Genomic DNA, 20,208 nt, shown 5'->3' on the forward strand with positions numbered 1-20,208 from the left:
CAACTTCCTGAGCTATTTCTTAGTTTCAGGTGGTAGTTTATATGCCAATTTGGCTAACAAATTTTCTTGGGGAAAATTCTTTTTCCCCTTAAAGCACAGTGTTTTCTGTTTTGAGCAATTAACTTGATTATTAAAATACTTTTAATTTTTCTTTATTTTTCTTTTTTTAAAATTAAATCTTTATTGTTCAGATTATTACAGTTGTTCCTCTTTTTTCCCTCCATAGCTCCCTTCCACCCAGTTCCCACCACACCCCCTGCCCTTCCCCTATCCTTCCATCCATAGATGTACACTTTTTGTCCAGTCTTTTTCCACACCCCCCACACCCCTTTGCCCCCGAGAATTATCAATCTACTCTCTTTCCATGCCCTGATTCTATTATATTTACCAGGTTATTCTGTCCATCAGATTTTTTATTCACTTGATTTTTAGGTTCACTTGTTGATAGATATGTATTTGATGTTCATAATTTTTACCTTTATCTTTTCTTTTTCCTCCTCGTCTTAAAGAATACCCTTCAGTATCCTGTGGTTCTGGATGATGTTCGCTCTGTCTTTTAGTTGTAATTATGAAGTGGTTGTGCACGGCAGCAAGTTCAGGTGTTTATTTAAAAGAAACCATCTTGGTTTCTTTTTCTTTTAATAGTTTTCTCAAAATTTTAGGCATTTTTAAATTAGAAAAATATCTATTCTGTAACCTTATCTAGTCTTAACATGAATTCTCAACAAAGAAAGTAAGGTATATAGAATATTTTATTTAGCTTGTTATCTAGTCATTGGGTATTATAAAATTGAGTTAAAATATTTTTAACTAATGTGCTCAGAGATGATTTTTGATATCCAACTCTAGTATGCAGTTAAATATAAATGGATTAGTATCTAGAGGTTTTTAAGGTATTGCTTTATCTGTAAATGAAGGCTATTATTCAGATATCCAAAACCAACTCATAGTAGCATCTGAAGAATTAGTAAAGGTAGGTTAGACTCTTAAGTATCATAATATCAGTGATTGTCTAGGTGTTATTAAAAGTTAGTTTATGTACACCTAGCACACAGATCTTGTTTTCTATACCATTTCCAATAAAATAAATCAAGGTTTCTCAGAGAAATAGCTGATGCCAAGACTGAGATAGGAAATATACATGATGAGCCTGGATCATTTCATCATGCCAGAAAGTAAAGGAGTGCTCAAAAACATAACAAAACTCTACATTAATAGATGTATGTTAAAGGGGCAAAGGGGAGCCAACTGCAAGAGCTCCAGGTTGTCAAAGGAAGAAGAATATTTAAAATAATAGTAGATTGTGGCTCACTGGTTGAGCGTCGACCCATGCACCAAGAGGTCGCTGGTTCAATTCCTGGTCAGGACACATGCTTGGGTTTTGGTTTGGTCCCTAGTAACAGTGTGTAGAAGATAACTGATGGATGTTTCTCTTTCAGTGTTTCTATCTCCCTACTCTGTTCCTCTCTCTAAAAAAATCAATAAAAGCATATTTTAAAAAATATCTAAAATAGTAGTGGATTGCAACTCAAAGTATAAAATAATAAATATGAGTCCATGCTGTTATAAATAATGATTGACTAACATAATAAATGGGGAGAAGAGATAAATCTGTGCAGAGTAATTCCAAATGTTCTTCTCTCAAGGAGAGGAGTCATAAATCCCTACTCCTTAAGTGTGGGCTGTGCACAATGACTTTCCTACAAAAGCTATAGTATGGAAAGGGCAAGGAAAAAAATCTACAGTAGGTCCTCGGTTACATCGGAGATCCGTTCCTATGGCATGACATAACTCAATTTTTGTTGTAAGTCGGAACCAACCTACATAAGCACCTATGTCACTCACATGGAGCACATACACATCAGTAATGAAGTGAAACAGTAAAAAAAAATGTAAAAGAAAGATAATTCCTGACCTTGTGGTAAATAAATAAATAAAAAACACAAAGTACATATGTACATACATCGAAATGATGGAACTTTTCTTTTTAATAAATAAATGGGAGATGGTGATGTAACCACGAAACGACGTATGTCGAATCCAATGTAACCTAAGTGACCATTCAACTGGTAGCTATGATGCGCACTGACCACCAGGGGGCAGAAGCTCGACGCACAGGCATAGAAATGTAGAACAGACTGATGAATCTCAGAGGGATTGGGGGTGAGGGAGGATGGGAAGAGATTAACCAAAGGTCTTATATGCGTACTAGAGGCCCGGTGCATAAACTCATGCACCAGTGGGGTCCATTGGTCTGGCCTGTGGGAATTGGCCCAAAACTAGCAGTTCGACATACCCTGAGGGGTCCTGGATTACAAGAGGGTGCAAGGTAGGCCAGGAGACCCCACTGTTGCATGAATCTGTGCACTGGGCCTCTAGTAATATATAACTGTACAGTGGGAAAACCTAACAAACACTCCTTTACTTAGACGATTATGGTCAACATTAACAGTTATGAATCACATTGTAAGTATGTACCTGTGATTCAATGTGATAAAAATGCCACTTTGCCTCTCTGGTCTTCCCAATAACCCCAAACCCCAGTCTTACCATGAGAAAAATATCAGACACATTTTGATAGTGGGGCATCCTAGAGAAAGCCTCACCTGTACTCCTCAAAACTCTCCAGGAGGTCAAAAACAGGCACTCTGAGGAACTGTCACAGCCAAGAGCAACCTAAGAGATATGACAAGTATCTGCATAGGATCTTAGAACAAAGGACATTAAACTTAAAAAACACACACACAATAAGGAAAGCTAAGTATTGTGTGAGCTACAGTTAGTAAAACTATCAATATTGATTCCTTAATTGTAGCAAATTGACCATACTTTGTTAATGGAAGATGTTAATAATAGGGGAAATAGTGCAGTGGTAAATAGGAACTCTTATCTTCTCAGTTTGTCTATAAATCTAAAACTGTTTTTTAAAAAAAGTACTATAAAAGTAGTTTATGTAATTCCATGGTTTTGGGGAATCCTTAGAATTACATAGAATTTTAAGTTTTAGTCACTAAAGTGATTCATTTCCAATTAAACTATAATTTATGAGAAATATTTTCTAGCTTTTTGGACCTTGTTCAAATGCTGATCTTTCATGTATGGATTTAGCTGGTCTTTCAAGAAACATCACTTTAAAACTGTGTGTGTGTGTGTGTGTGTGTGTGTGTGTGTGTGTGTCTGTCTGTTTTTTGGAGAGAAATTAAATCAGACTTAGCACTGATGAAAAATATTGATTTATGTTCTTTTTTTTAACTTACCTTATCATTTTCTTTAAAATATTTATACATAGTATATGCTTTTTTTTTCCTAGTTACTAAAACAAAAAATATTCAAACCTTTTTGTCCATGAAATATTTTTTTTGCTTGCTTGTTAAGATTTTTATTAGGGCCACATGAATATTTAGATTAATCAGTTATTTTTATTAAATTTATTGGGATGACATTGATTGATAAGATTATATAGGCTTCAAGGGTGCATTTCTATGATACATCATCTGTATATTAGATTGTGTGCCCACCACCCATATATTTGGCCCCCTTTACCTTTTACTACTTTCTACTCTTCTTCCTTCTAGTACTACCATACTATTGTCTGTGTCTATGAATTTCAGTTTTATATCCTACATCTGAGTGAAATCATATAGTTCTTAGCTTTTTCCAACTGACTTATTTTGCTTAGCATGATATTCTCAAGGTCCATCTATGTTGTCATAAATGGTAGTATTTCATCTTTTCTTTTGACTGAGTAGTATGCCATATATACCTATATATATAAAACCCTAATATGCAAATTGTCCTCTTGGGTGCTCGACCAGGAGACCAGGAGTTTGATTGCTTGCTATGATGTTTGATGACCACCAGGGGGCAGCGTGGAATGAAGGAAGGCCACTGCTGGCAGCCAAAAGGCCCCAATCAGCCCCAATGGCCAGCCAAGCTAGAGACTCTACTCATGCATCAATTTCGTACACAGGGCCTCTAGTTGTATATATGTACCACATCTTTGTATCCAGTCATCTATCAAAGGACAATTTGGTTGTTTCTGTCTTGGCCACCTGTAAATAATACTGCATAGAAGTGCATATGTCTTTGTGAATAAATGTTTTCAAAATTTTCAGTTGATAGAAGAGGAATTGCTGGGTCATATGGTAGCTCTCTATTCTTAATTTTTTTTAGATACCTCCAATACTGCTTTCCATATGAATGAGGGTTCCTTTTTCTCCACAAACTCTCCAACACTTGTTTTATTTATATATATATTTGTCCTGTTGATAATAGCCATTCTACAATAACAGGTGGGAGGTGGTATCTCATTGTAGTTTTTATTTGCATTTCCTTGATAACTAGTGAAGTTGAGCATCTTTTCATATATATGTTGGCCATGACTTTAAATTACAGGAAACTGTTTTAGAAACTTACCGATAGTACGTGATATGAGTGTGATTTGTTTTTAGATGTTTCAAATGAGTCACCTTGAAGTCACAGAGAGGCTACCATTTACCACATTTACTATTCTGATTAATTTGTCTTAGGGCAAAGTACAAATCAGTAATAACTTAAAAGCTTAGAGGTTGCTATTGATGTTTCAGTGAGGTTATGTTGATTAATCACAGTGATTACTTATCACCTGTCACAAATTTACTCAAATCATTGGATTTTCTTCTACTATAATAGTTTCATATGCAGTTATAATTTTCTTAATACATTTGCTTTGATAAAATAATTGAAAATATCAAATTGGGATGTAGAAATTGGGCCCCTGCTGCAAGTTAATATGGTTGCTTCTGTGACCGTTGAACAGTTTCATAATGTAGCCTTGAAAACAAGTATTATTTAACCTTTAAAACAGTCAAGATACTGCCTGTTAATGGTCTTTAAAATAATTTAACTTTTATAGAGAGAGTGGTTGGTTATATCTTTATGTAGCATAATCTCTTCGTTACATTTTTTTCATATCTGAGTATAATTTAAAATATTTTTTAAATGTAAGTTTTATGCTTGCATTTGAGACTAAGCAACCTGCATTGTGTCATGACCCTTCTAATACCACAAACCTTCTGTAATACTACTCCCAGTGAAAAACCCACATCCTATGTATAACCTTAGATTTATTTTGAAATCTCTATGAAGAGAGCATAGAGAGATTACTAATTGTTTCTGTTATTTCCTTTAAGGGTATGATGTCTATTTGTAAACTGTTTAAGTTTTAAGTTTGTCAGGCTTAAAATGTCAAGGTATATTAAGTACTAATTTCCTATTCTAAACTTACTTAAAAGTTTATTAACTAGTTAAAAGTTTCTGTTGAGAATTGAGTGACATGTTAGACATCTATAGAGCATTCAAAAAAGAAAGCAATGGTACTTCCTGTAGCCAATACTTCTAATACTACTGGGCAGTACAATACTGTTTAACAATTGCAAATTTAAACAACAAGCCACCATTTTTTCTGTTAAATTCCTGTTTTTGTTTTTATTATTTTCTCCATTCTATTTTAGATTTATTTTGGTATTTTATATGTATTCTTAAGATAAATCATACATCCTATACTGTTTTTATTATTTAAAAATATTAGCAACTACTTATCAATAGGAGTATGCTTAAACTATAGTTAATCCATACTTGGAATAGTCTGTATCTTTAAGAAAAAAATGAAGAAAGATCTGTAACACATATTAAGAAAAACAAATGATAAACAGGATATATGTCATAATTCCCTTTGTGTCTGTTTAAAAAGTGTTGGTATATATTATGTGTATAGACACATATGTGGCATACGTGTATGCATATATGTAAGTATTAGCATACATTGGAATGTGAGCTATGGTACCTATCAAACTGTTTACAGTATTCTCTTTGGCGAGAGTGTTTGGTGGGAAAGGGTTTGGTGCAAAAGGATCAGGAGTTTACTTTTTTTTTTAAGTCTTCATCCAAAGTTTATGATTTTTTTTGTGGTTTGTTTAATAAAACAAGAGAGAAACATGATGTGAGAGAGAAAGTGATCGCTTGGCTCCCATACATGCCCCCTGCCCCGACCGGGGATCGAACCCACAACCTTTTTGTGTGTGGGATGATGCTCCAACCAGCTTAGCTTCCCAGCCAGGGCAGGAACTTATTTTCTATACTTTATGAATTTACATGATTACCATTTAATATTTTTAAATGTACATACATTTGAGTAATTATTAAAGTAAATATTGCTAAAATGGAAATAAGAATGAGGAGTTTCAGATAATTAGAGAAAATAGCAACAAAGAAAACTTGGTCAACCTAGCAAAAGTGCCACACTCCTCTGACTCTAGAGGCCCTGAGCTGTCCGGCTCCTGCCTGCTCCTCTGACTGCATTGTAAAACACACCCCTTTAAGCTATGCTTTAGCAACACCAACTGTCTTTTTGTTTCTTGAACGGATATCATTCGTTCCTACATTGAGGCTTCTGTTCTTGCTTTTTCTTACATTTGGAATACTATTCTTGCTGATCTTCCCAGTACTAGTTCTTTCTCATCATTTATATCTCAATTTAAAAGTTACCAACATAGAGATATTTTTTGACCACCTTTGTAAAGCAGTCCCCTCACACTGTTACTCTATTTCATCATGTTTTTTATGCTAATATATCTCTTACCAGTGCCTGAAATTATGTTCTCTTAAAAAATTAACTCATACCCACACATATAAGACATGAGAACCTTGTTTTTCTTATTTACTGCTGTATGACACCTTGTGCCGTGGCATATAATAGGGGCTCAAGAAAAATAATTGCTGAATGAAATTTAAGGGGCAGAAAGCAGTCATGTGTAAGAGAGTCTGATGTTCTGTGTCATAGAGCAGCAGATTCTAAGTATTTTATATGTAAAGATTCATGTATTTAAACAAATGCCGCTCCAGAGATAGATTGAAACTGATCCCAGGATTTTCTATCCCAGCCATCTATCAAAATAGTTAAAAATAGTTGTAGTTTTTTGCTTAAGGCAAATACTTTCCCACTAAAAGCAGCCTGAGAGGGGAAAAACACATAACCTAATGCAATAAACTTTTACAGTAACGGTTAAGGAAAGAAATAGACCATTCTACAGCAGAGAGACCTACCAGGGCTTGGCTTCTATAATAACTTCAACTGGTCTCTCCTCTCCTCTCCTCACCTCTCCCACTCATCAAATGGTATAGTGGAGTCAGCACAATCTCTCAAGGATTTATGTATATCCCAAATGTGTAAAGAAGGAAAACGAGAATGTAATTTCCTGACTGAGAGTTGTAAAAACTTCTGGAAGGAGCAACCCAGTGAAAGAGATTAGAAATTTTAACTAAAGTGAAGTCCCTGGGACAGCACAGTGAATTTGGGAAATGATTTGAATTCTAAAATCAAGGTTTTGACGTGTTTCCCTCCAATTAGGTTATACAAGATATTTAACAAAATCGCAGAAGAACATGTGGAGTCCTTGTTCAGTCAGGTTCTTCCTTTCAATGTGCTATCCCTCGGGTTATAGAAAAGTAAGAACAAACTTGAGCTTGGAAGGCAAAGAAATAGATTTAAAATATGGTGGAAATAGCGTTAATGAATAACCCATTTGTTAAAGCACTTGGAATACCTGGACAATCACCTAGCCATGAGCATGATAAGAAGAAATGGTGTAATAATGAGGCTTATAGTATTATTATAAAACAGAGAAAGAGAAGAAATACCACTTAAAGAGATCCCAAACAAAAAGAAAGGTAATTCAAAGATGAGAGGAATTAATTGCTTCATGCTATTAAACAACTAAACATGAATTCATTAAAATTAAGATATTAAAAGATAAGATGATAAAAAATGTAATGAGGTAAGAGAAGATTATACTATTAAGGAAACAAATTGAAGTTTAGTGCATTATTGCTGAAACCACAAAAGACTAGTTTATTCAATAGGAAATGCTAAAAAGTGTATTAAAGGCATGGAAAGAAAACTTGGGATAACTGACTGCAGAGATTAAGAATGTAAAACAATGCCGAAACCGGTTTGGCTCAGTGTTAGAGCGTTGGTCTGCGGACTGAAAGGTCCCAGGTTCGATTCCGGTCAAGGGCATGTACATTGGTTGCGGGCACATCCCGGGTGGGGGGTGTGCAAGAGACAGCTGGTCGATGTTTCTCTCTCATCGACATTTCTAGCTCTTTATCCCTCTCCCTTCCTCTCTGTAAAAAAATCAATAAAATATATATATTTTTAAAAAAATGTAAAACAAGTATTAGCTAATAGGTACAGATGACAGATTATTTTACACTAAGGAAAATTGGTATCCCACAACAAATGGAAAGAAAGTATTCAAAAATATAAACAAAAGGAGCCCTGGCTGGTTGGTTGAGCACCATCCTGTGCACTGAAAGAGTGCTGGTCCCATTTCTGTTCAGGGAACATGCCCAGGTTGTGGATTTGATCCCCAGTTGGGATGCATGCAGGAGGCAACTGATTGATGTTTTTCTCTCCCTGTCCCTAAAAAAAAATTCTTTAAGTCAACAAAAGGAAGGTACCTGCAATTAAGGAAAATTCAAATATTAAGTTAAAAGAACATCCACCCTGTGATCTAGGAATTTGACACAGAATGCTCCATAAACTCTCAGAGCAAATTACCTACACAGTTTTTATGGCAAGATATAGACCTGTCCTCCAGATTTCTCATAGCATATTCAGGGCCTGAGACCAATGAAACAGTGGCTATGCTGCACTCTGCAATACAGTAGCCGCTAGCTGATTTAAATTAAACAAAACTTGAATCAGTTCCTCAGTTACAGTAGCTCAGTAAACTCATGTTATATGGTAGCTACAGCTTCTAACTACCCTATGAGACAGTGCAGATGGAGAACATTTCCATTATCACAGAAAGTTCTCTTAGTGCTGGTCTACATAAATCTGACTTTGGGTGACCCAAACATATTATAGTCAAACAAGAAGTTAGTCAAATAAGTTGAAGAAACAAGTTGGCTCCCTGGCCGGTTTGACTCAGTGGTTAGAGCGCCAGCCGAGGGCACATACCTCAGTTGTATGCTCAATCCCTGGCCCAGTTGAGCATTTGCAGGAGGCAACCACATGATGGGTCTCACATCAATGTCCCCACCCCACCGCTCTCTCATTCTCTCACCCTGCTCCCTCCTCTCCCTCCTCTTGCTCTCTCTTAAAAAAATCAATGGAAAATATCCTCAAGTGAGGATTAAAAAAATAATAAATAAATAAGTAAATAAATAAATAAATAGGTTGGCATTGAAAAGACTGCTGGGATACTGTTCTTATGATTTTAAAAAAAAATATATATATATATATATATATATTTTTTTTTTTTTTTTATTTCAGAGAGGAAGGGAGAGGGAGAGCTAGAAACATCAATGATGAGAGAGAATCATTGATCAGCTGCCTCCTGCACCAGGGATCAAGCCTGCACCCAGGACATGTACCCTGACTGGGAATCAAACCGTGACCTGGTTCATAGCTCTATGCTCAACCACTAAGCAACACCAGCTGGGCATGATCTTTTGTAATTGTTGTTGTTAATCCTCACCCAAGTATAAATTTTTTTCATTGCTTTTTTAGAAAGAATAGGAGGAAGTGGGGAGAGAGAGAAACATCCATTCGAGGGAGACACATGGAACGGTTGCCTTCCGTACATGCCCCAACCAGGGCCAGAAGTCAAACCTACAACCCAGGTTCCTTCCCTTGATGGGGAATCGAACCTGTGACCCTTAGGTGTGCAGTCTAATGTTGTAATCTTTGAGCCAAACCAGCCAGGGCTCATGATCCTTTCTTTAAAAAACTGTGTATGCTATTTGAAAAGATGGATAGTGAATATTAATTAATTTAAATAGAAAAAGATACACGAAGAGCATAAAATAAGCAACACCATTTTTAAAAAAACAATTCCAGCACATACTCTACTATGATTTGTCTCACAAATGTGGGACTAGGAGTGAAAGCTGACTTCTGCGCCTGGCTTTTTTCTAGCTGGCCATGTGGTCCTTGGTAAGTTAGCCATCTCCTGAAGCTGCTAAATCCTCTAGTCCATTAATCAACAGAGCCAAATATCAACAGTACAGCAGTTGAAATTTGAGAGCCAAAGTTTTTAAACTTAAACTATATAGATAGGTACATTGTTATTAACTTAATTTAGGGTACGTGGTATTTTGTGGAAGAGCCAAACTCAAGGGGCCGAAAAGCCGCATGTGGCTCACAAGCTGCAGTTTGCCGACCACGGCTCTAGTCTGTTTAAGCTTACGTCAAGCCATCTCTGAGGACAGTGCACAGATGAATCCAAAAAGAGGATTATTATTTATCAATCGAGAGAAAGCCTTGCTGAGAGGAAAACAAGTGGTAATAAGAATCCACAGTATGGGAGCAGTAGGTTTCTAGACCGTAATGACCATCAAGCTGGGAGAAGAGGATCTCGGGAAATAACAGCAATGGGTAGTGAAATAACAAAAAGAGGAAATGATGTTTATCTAGAAAGGCTTTTTGGAACTAATTCTTCAAAAGTCTTGGTATCCCAAGGCAGCACTCCCCAGAGGTCTTGTCAGGTCTTAACTCACCACAGCGGGACAGTGCTTATCATTAGTAAATGGCATATATCACCCCTATCCTTTCTTCACCGGGAAAAGTGAGGCAAAAGCTGCTTCACACGACACAAGAGCACGTATTTGGATTTTAACTTTGTGGTCTCAAAAACACATACACGCATACAACAAAAAACAAACAGTTCACTCTTTGATAGCTTAGCTGGTAGTGTTAAAAACAGCCAAGAGACAGAAATGGAGATGAGTCTTTCACTGAGATGATAACCCCTGTGCCATAGAATATGAAGAAAATAAAATATGACATTTACACTATCCAGAAGATGAATCACGTTTTCTTTAGCTATAGAGTTTTCTTGCTGTGAGCACAGTGAGTGAACAAGATGAAGCGTACTGAGTAGCTCTTTGATGGTTTCTTTATTTTTTTTTTTTTAATCCTCACCCGAGGAAACTTTTTTACATTGATTTTTAGAGAGTGGAAGGGAGGGAGGGGGTAAGAGAGAGAGACACATCAATTGGTTGCCTCCTGTATGCACCTGGGCCTGGGGGCGGGCCTGGGCCCAGGGATTGAACTTGCAATGCAGGTATGTGTCTTTTTTTTTTTTTTTTTAAATATATTTTATTGATTTTTTTACAGAGAGGAAGGGAGAGGGATAGAGAGTTAGACACATCGATGAGCGAGAAACATTGACCAGCTGCCTCCTGCACACCCCCCACTGGGGATGTGCCAGCAACCAAGGTACATGCCCTTGACCGGAATCGAACCTGGGTCCCTTGGGTCTGCAGGCCGACGATCTATCCACTGAGCCAAACCAGTTAGGGCCAAGTATGAGTCTTGATTGGGAATTGAACCCAAGTCCCTTCAGTCCACAGGCTCTAACCACTGGGGGAAAAATGGCCGGAGTAGATGCTTTCTTTTAAAAATCCTCTTTTAGTGATTTTTTTGTGACTAACCTTATACTTTTCCTGGAACTTAAAGTCATCTGCCTACTTTTTAGAATAATTTTGTGAAGAGACAAATGACAGGTTTTTAAACTGATGTCAAACATGAAGAGAGTTCTTTGGACTTCATAGTTAAACCTATGGGTTAGTCTCTTAATAAGAGGCAATAATGTCTTGGTCTACACTTATTCCCTTGATCCAACCACCCATTAAATATATATTAGTTTTACCTCACTGCCTACTTGATTTGAAAAAGGGAATAAAAGTAGTGTTTTACTTGGAGTTTTGTTGGAATGGTATATTTTTCTTTTTAACGTATATAATACACAGTTCTTAGACTTGGATTCTTCAAAAATATTAACAATGTCATAAAAAAAGACAGAGGGACTATTATAGGTTAAAAGAGGCTAAAGATATAATAATCAAATGTAACTATGAACCTTGGTTCTATTCTGGACAGTAATAAACATTTTGGGAAATTTTAGGGAAATCTGAATAGGACTACATGTTCAATGAATATACTATGGAATTAGAATTAATTTAGGTCTTATAATGGCATTTGGTTATGGAAGACATTTCCTCATCTTAGGAGATGCATACTGAAACATAGTAGTGAAATGTCTTATCTGCAATTTACATTCAAATGGTTCAGAAGATATACACAAATGGACAAAATGAAGACATGTGGCAAAATAGTAATTGGTGAATATAATTGGAGGGCATATAGGTACTGTACTATTATTTTAGATCTTCTGAAAAATTGAAAACTGAAAGACTAGAGAAAAAAATTTATAAGGTGTAAATAATATATAATATTAACTGTTTAAGTTACCTTATACAGTTATCAACTTTAAATTATCTTAAAAATCCAAAAACTTCTAAGCAAATTATCTGTTAGTAGAGAGTATTAAAAAACCAATGGCTTGTAAAATCTGCTATCTTCCTGTCTAAGGAAGTGTCCTTCCTGTGGCAAGATAGGATAAGTTATTGCCAGCATTAAAAACATAGATAAAGAAACAAATAAACAAGAATGGGTTTCTAGGCATTCCTATTACAATCTCTTTTAAAATGAGCTGACTAAATTTGTGTTTAAACAAACCTGGCCCCTGCCCCTTCTCTTCACTCCACTCCACAATATTTTTTTAAGAACATACACTACTAAACCCCACTTTCCTCCCAAACAGTTGTTTAAAGCAACTTACCAATGTATTCATTTCAGTTTTGGTGCAATATATCATGTAAAAACATGTTGCTCTTCAATCTTCTAGCTAGCTTGAGAAATCACCACGTTTCAACTTTCTAAGTACCGTAAGTGTTGGAGTATAAGAGATGTAGTTGAAGAGATCTCTGAATAAAATGTCCACTTTCTACTATGACCATTTTTGCACACTGCACAAATACATAGTCACTTTTTCCCCCAATTGACTATAGTATTTTTTTTTTTTTTAAACAACTGTAACAGAACATGTGGCACCTCCTGGGCTCATTCCCTTTCTACCTCATTCTTTTTCTGATTACTGCTCCTATGGTTGCAGAGGAAAAGCAGATGAGTGTATGTGCTAAAGTCATTGCCTCACAGGGCAGGTAGTGGAATACGGAACCACTACTCAAGTAAAATATTCCTCTTCACACGTTTATATGTTATATTAAAGAACATTGCTTTTTTTTTATTATTGTTATTATTCCCCCTGTTACATAATACAAAGTTTAGAGAATTGGGCTTCATATTTCCCTTATTTATTACCATAGCTCCTCATAGAAATTAATATTCTTAAGTTTTTATAGAATCATTTTGCTGGTCTCCAAATATTTGGTTTCTCTTCATTCTTTAGAAATGTTATTTTTGTTTTCAATAAAAGGGGTCATGTGTGTGGAATTTTCTCAGATCCTAATCATTTTATTTAGTTCCTCATCATATATTACTAGATTTTAAAATAATATTTCTGTTTGAGAGGTAGGTTAACCAAGAGAGGGATTTGAGTTCAAAATTGAACCAACCTCTGTAGACAGGGAACTGACCATCTGAAAGTAGCATAGATATAATGTGAAGTGAAACTGATAGCAGAATTGAAAAGAAATTAATTTAAGAACCCTTGACAGTTTTCCTCTATTTTTTTTAAAAAAAATATATATTCTTTCTGGAAATGTAGAGACTATTTGTAAATAAGGTATGAGTCTTTGTCATTTACCACATTTACCATTATGGTAGTAGTTGAAAGAAATATTTCTCTTTTTTATATGTAAAGTTATACTAAGTAATTTTTATAATGAGTGTAAAGTCATAAATGTTTGAGATCCTTAGGAAATAAGATTAAAAGTAATTTATAATTGGCACATAAGTAGAATTTTTAGTTTGTGTTAAAAAACATAGTTGATAGTTAATTTTCAAATGTGCTTCAAACGAGGGCATTTCAAGTTTAGGTCTACACACTGGCTACATCATAATCACTATAGTGTGGCTTTCAAAGTGTACTGATTTCAAGCCCCAATCCCAGATATTTAGAATTCAGGTCAGAATGGGTTCTTTTAATCTGTATGTTTACAAGACTCCCCAAGTGATTTTTCTCCATAGTCAACCGTGGGAACTACTGCTTTAGGCATTTTAGATTATGTTACTTCTATTTTTGTATTCATTTACTTAGCCATATACCCTGTTTCCCCGAAAATAAGACAGTGTCTTATATTAATTTTTTCTCCCAAGTTGCGCTAGGTCTTATTTTCAGGGGATGTCTTATCTTTCCATGCGCTAGGTCTTATTTTCGGAGGATGTCTTATTTTCGGGGAAACACAGTATTATTTTAAAATACTATCTTTTGCAGTTAGCAGAAAACCCAATTCTGAATTTATTGTGACTATTAATAATAAAAGGGATTTATTGGCTCATGTACCTGAAAAATTCAAAAGTTGGATGTGCTTCAGGAAGTTTGATGTGGGCTCCAACTTGTTGCATTGAACCATGATACGCATGACTCTACCCTTATCATTTTACTCCTCAGGAGGTTTTTCCCCTTATTGGGTTAAAGTGGCTAACAAGTGAGCTTTATACCCACATATCATAATGTCCAGAATAAGTTTCCAGCTAAAGATTTTGAAAACCAAACTATTTGTGCAACCCATGAATCAATATTACCCTGCTTGGTTTAAACCCTACTAATGAGGGCTTACAAATGGGGTTAAGGCTGGGGATATTTCTAATCTTAATACCATTACATAATGAGGGAGAGAGAAGGGATCTTGAGGTAACAACCACAAAATCTACTACAAAATATTCTGGAGATGAAATTATAACTCAGCTCTCTCTAAAATTATGTTCTATTTTAATAAGATTCTAATTTATGTGATTTAATCATGTTGCTTTTTAGTTTCTTAAATTTCCAGTAAATGTGAAGAAAGTAGTATCTATTCCTAGAGCAAAAGGTAAATTTTAAATGAAGAGTCACTAACCTTTGGGAGATAACTATCTCTTTACATATATTAATGAGGTACAGTGTGGACCAAGGGCTCTCTTTAGCAGACAATTAATTATTTTTATTGATGGCTTCTTCCTCCCACTATTTTACATGAAAATTTTTCAAATGTACAGAAGTTGAAAGAATTGTACTATGAACACCATAAACTTACCTGCCTTCATTCTAAAATTAATATTTTGATATATTTTATTTATTCTTTATCAGAAACTCACCTATCCACCATTCTAGTTACCTTATTTTTGGATGCATTTCAGAGTAAACTTGTTATACTTTACCCCTAGTCACTTAAATATGCATATCATTAACTAGAGTTATGGATGACCTTCTGATCAATAAGAAGCATATGTGCAAAGTTCTATGGTTTAAGGACTCTATATGAATTAGATTGTCATAGATACTGGTAATTGCTAAAATATTCAAAGATAGATCCAAGAATGAAATGTACATTTAAACCTTTTTCAAATGTTACTTTATGCCCTCTTAATACAAAGTTTCTTTTATTGTGTGCCAAAAGGTTATATATTTAAAGTCTGTTTATTCAAATTACAGAATACCAAAAATTATTGATGTGTTTGAGCTCTTTAAGTTTATTACTTACTTAATTAGTTTTGCTTAGGAAACTGGTTAACTGGCAATCTGTGTTGTTACAAGCTAGAAAAAAAAAAAAAACCTCAAGAAAATGTAGGGTCCTGGCAAATTTATTAGTGTAGTTGACATTTTCCCACCTGCTTATCAGAAAGAACCATGCGGACATTGCTTGAAAATAGAAAGCTTAAAAATACTTTCAAAAAAGCTTAAATATTAGGTTATTGAATGAACTGTCTCACAAGTGAAATTAAATTGATACCTACTTCTTAAAATATAATATTTACTTAGATTTTTTTGGGGGGGTATTGTAAATGTATAGTTTTTCAGTTTTTTATAAAGAGGATTCTTAAATGACTTAGAATTAATGTATTTAAATGAGAGCCCATTTGTAGAAGACAAATCCCCAGGCTTTTAGATAAAAGGTTATTTATACATTTTAATTTATTGAATAGCATTTAGAATATCTCTCACTTCTACTTCTGTTTTTGAAGTAGCATCTATATTCCCTTTAAGCAGATTGTTGAATCAGAATATCCCAGGCAGAGCTTTCCAACTGGTGTGTCTATCAAACTGATGTGTGACAAGTGTGTTTGTCCTCGGGTCACCCTCCCTCTTTCCTGTTTAGTCAGTGTGCCTTACAAATTGTTGTTTATGGTGTGTGTGTGTGTGTGTGTGTGTGTGTGTGTGTATCCAGAGAAACTGGTTTTAAGGAACGTCATAGTCTGACGTGTTGTATGTAAAAGTTTTGCAGAAGAAACCCAATAGTAAGCTTTATAAAGTTACATTTAAACCTAAAAAGAACAATTATATACAATATGAATTAATCAAACATATAGTTTTTCTCTTTGAAATTCTTCCTTTTTCCTACAATTAATGAAAATTCAAGGACCATCTGGGTTTTTTAGTTATTAAATCTAAGAGAGCTTCATTTGATTTCCACAAGTACCTTTCAGGAGTCTTTTTTAAGTTAAAAACATTCCCATTTTTATTGTAAAATTTCTTAAATTGCCTCATTTTTTATTAAATACTACCTTTTTTCCAAAGAAATCAAGGTGCTATATAAAAAAGTTTAGCTAAATCCTACTAAGACTACCTTTGGAGGAAATAGCTCTTTGGCATCACTTGATCACTTTCTGTAAAAACAAATTTAATGGTTTCTATCTTAACAAACTTTTTTTTTTCCAGGAAAGAATTGATATTAATTATTGTTACTGGTCATTTTCCATTCTTTAAACTTGAGAGGTATTTCTGCATTCTTGAACTTCTTTCTTACAACATTAGAGCTTACCTTAAGCTTTGTCATTTTATTTGCCCTGAAATTTTTATTGTATCCCACATGATATTACTGCTAAGGGATGTCCAAAGTCCTCAAGAACTTTGCCTTCATTGAGGACCAAATTTAAAGGTACCTTTCTCAGCCGAAACTGGTTGGGCTCAGTGGATAGAGCGTCAGCCTGCGGACTGAAAGGTCCCAGGTTCAATTCCGATCAAGGGCATGTACCTTGGTTGCGAGCACATCTCTAGTGGGGGGGGGGGTGCAAGAGGCAGCTGATTAATGATTCTCTCTCATGATGTTTCTAACTCTCTATCCCTCTCTTTTCGTCTCTGTAAAAAAAAAAAAAAAAAAGGTACCTTTCTCCAAGTCTGACCTCAAACCACAAGTATCTATCCTTTCCATTTCGTACCGAAGGATTTCTTTCTAGAAGTGGGTTACACTTTCTATTTAATCTAACATTTCAAGGGAATTAATATGTGATACTAAAGTTAAAAATCATCAAGAAGGATAGCTGAACACAGATATCCAAGTGCGTAATTCTCACCAACTTAGTCACCTTTGGAAGTGTATCTCCTTACTCAGTTGCTGCCGCCATTTCTCATGCTACATATAATGCTTGGAAAATACATTTTATAAAAATAAAGTTGTTTTTTTTTATTTTACATCAATGAATAGTTTCCCTCCATATGTTATTTTTCTCTATTTTCTACATTCTTTCTTCTCACTTCACTCACTCACTATGTATTCCCTTCTACTTGACATCATTCTTTCCCACTTTGGGGTTCACAGGACTAAGGTGGAGTAAGTCTATATATAGCCAAGGAAAATGTTAGGATAAGATAGTCATGAATCGGATTGGATTTGGGAGGGGAGTTAAATCACTACATACAAGGATGCTTTTAGGAGTTAGGGCTAAATTCCTTTGGGGAACTTCCATGGAGAAGGCATGATAAATCCTCAAGATATTTTAGTTATAATGATTGCAAGTGGTAGGAACCCATACACATACTGGTTCAAATAATAAAGGGACTTTATTGGTTCATTAAATGAAAAAACAGGTTGCCCAAGCTATTGTGGCTCATTTGGATGGACATCCTCCATGCACCGAAAGGTTGCTGGTTCAATTCCTGTTCAGGGTGTATGCCTGGGTAGCATGCTGAATCCCTGGTAGGAGTTGTGCTGCTCCTTGTTTTCTCTCTTCCTCTCTCCCCTTATCTTTCTGAAAATCAATAAAAATCTTTTAAAAAAGAAAAGAAAAAACAGGTTGGAAAGGCTTCTGAGATAATTTAAATAGACTCTGCTTGGTTTCTCGGCTCTTCGGTTGTTTCTACCCTTCTCTGGCCGACAAACTAATACTTGAACTAAAGTTTCAAAGTATGTGTGTTTTTTCCTTAAGGCTTATGGCTAAAATTCATAGGCATATTTAAGAAGCCTAGCATATGTAATATTTGGGATATAGTATTGTTAAATTAGATCTGTGCTTAGGTTATTTATATGTGATATTCATGTGTTTAAATATATAAGAAAAGTTTTAGAGCCTGTAGAAATTATAGTTGTGTTTTACAGCTATACACATATTAGTTAAATCAAACTGCTTCAGCAGGCCATCTATCTATATAATAGAGGAATATGCAAATTAGCCAGGATGCCGTAACATCATAACCAAAGAGCAGGGACCTGAGGCTACATGGTGCTGGCTGGGCGGGGGACCTCAGGCTGCACCCCCCACCTGGTGCCAGGCCGGGGGAACCTCAGGCCACAGCACCCGCCCGGTGGGGCTTGACAGAGGACCTCAGGCGCCCCCCCCCTACCCCCACCCGCCGCCCCAGTGCTGGCTGGGGGACCTGAGGCTTTGCCCCCCGCCCAGAGGGGTTTGATGGGGGTGGGTCCTCGAAGCGTGTACAGGTGGTGGGCGGGGACTTGACTCTGGGTCCCACAATGTGCCTCAGACTCTGAAGGGAGGGAGATTTTCATATACATTTTACTAATTTTCTTTGATCTCTGACACTTCTATTGTAGAGAAAGGGCAACTCTGACACTTCTATTATAGAGAAAGGACAAATAGCAATATTAAATTATTTCCTCTAATCAATTCCCTTTTAATGTACACGAATTTCGTGCACCGAGCCGCTAGTATCCAATAAAAGGTTTTTAATGCGGGTTGCCAAAGAGCGATAAGGGGATGGGCTATAGCAACAATTTCTAGGACTCCCAGCACACATTCCTGAGCTAACTGAACAGAAGAGAGAGCTGTCTTCCCTTTTAAGAGTGGCTTGAAGAACCTTTTTTCCTCCCCTTCCCTGTTGCCTCAGTAAAAGCAAATTCCCAGTGTAGCTGAAGGAGGCTTACTCCCTTCTCAGCTAAGCACTGAATCTCATGGAGGGAAAATCATTAGCACTCAAAATAACTAGATAAATGGCTTTGAAATTCTAGGATAATTTTTAATATTACCAGACCCAATTAACTATTGATTTGTAAGAGTCTCTCAAAGGTACATTTTGTAAATTGTATTTATTGTAAACAGTTCCACTAAGCATTATTTAGAAATACTTAGTAAAGAATACTATGAGTTGTTTTTCATAGATAGTTTGAGGACAAATTTGTACAGAATTTAGCCAATTAAAGAGTATGTTATTATGCTGTCCTATAATTTCAAGTATCTGAGTACATGCTGTGAAAATTACTTTGTTTTTCCTTTGATGTTTTCCCAAAACAGAAAGAAGAAGGAAAGCTTCAAGGACAGCTTAACAAGTCTGATTCTAACCAGTATATTAGGGAACTGAAAGATCAGATAGCAGAGCTGAATCATGAGGTAAGTGATAAATTTTGGTCTTCACATATTTCTTTCTTCCTCTGTATTGAAACAACACTTTATTACTGGTTATGTCGGACTCTTTCATGATAAGTGTTTTCTGTAAATTCTTGGTTATAATTCTATTTTAGAAGATTGTCTTCTTTTAACAAGATTTTTTTTTGTTCGAATATTGAAGATTTATTTTTCTTAAGCCTGTTTAATCATGATCTAAAATAGTCAATATTTGCATAAAAATATTTTATTTTTTATTGTGATCTAAAAACCCTTGGTAGTTTGTCTCAAGTGTCAAAGTGACTGCAATTAAACTAAAATTTTTTACATATATCAATAGATTTGTGATATTTACCGTTGTGGATAGAGGGAAGTCATTTTACTCTTCTCTTCTTTTTTCCTGCATGGTGGTATTACTGAGATTGCAAAAAAGGATACTTGCCTAATTTCAGTTAACAGATTTCTTAGTATCTGAATACTTTTAAACTGGCACTATCTTGAATCTGTGAGATTTAACTCATGAAATTCAGATAGTTTTGCCTAGTGTACTATATTAAGTAATTTAAATTACTTAAACAAATGTGTTTTGATAGAGAAATGCT

The 20,208-nt window shown here is 35.4% G+C and overlaps 1 protein-coding gene across 7 annotated transcripts in view; it reads left to right on the forward strand.

Moving 5' to 3' along the window:
* EVI5 (ecotropic viral integration site 5) overlaps nucleotides 1-20,208 on the forward strand; it is a gene marked incomplete at its 5' end in the record, with an annotated part of 180,047 nt that overhangs the window by 129,318 nt on the left and 30,521 nt on the right. For all 7 annotated transcript variants that reach the window (XM_084873411.1, XM_084873412.1, XM_084873413.1 and 4 more), the window contains one exon: nucleotides 19,517-19,612. In XM_084873411.1, the coding sequence (XP_084729537.1) occupies nucleotides 19,517-19,612 (96 nt within the window). The remainder of the gene's footprint in view (nucleotides 1-19,516; nucleotides 19,613-20,208) is intronic.

Source organism: Pipistrellus hanaki (assembly GCF_964339955.1).
Source record: "Pipistrellus hanaki genome assembly, chromosome: 2".
In the NCBI taxonomy this organism is placed as follows: domain Eukaryota; kingdom Metazoa; phylum Chordata; class Mammalia; order Chiroptera; family Vespertilionidae; genus Pipistrellus; species Pipistrellus hanaki.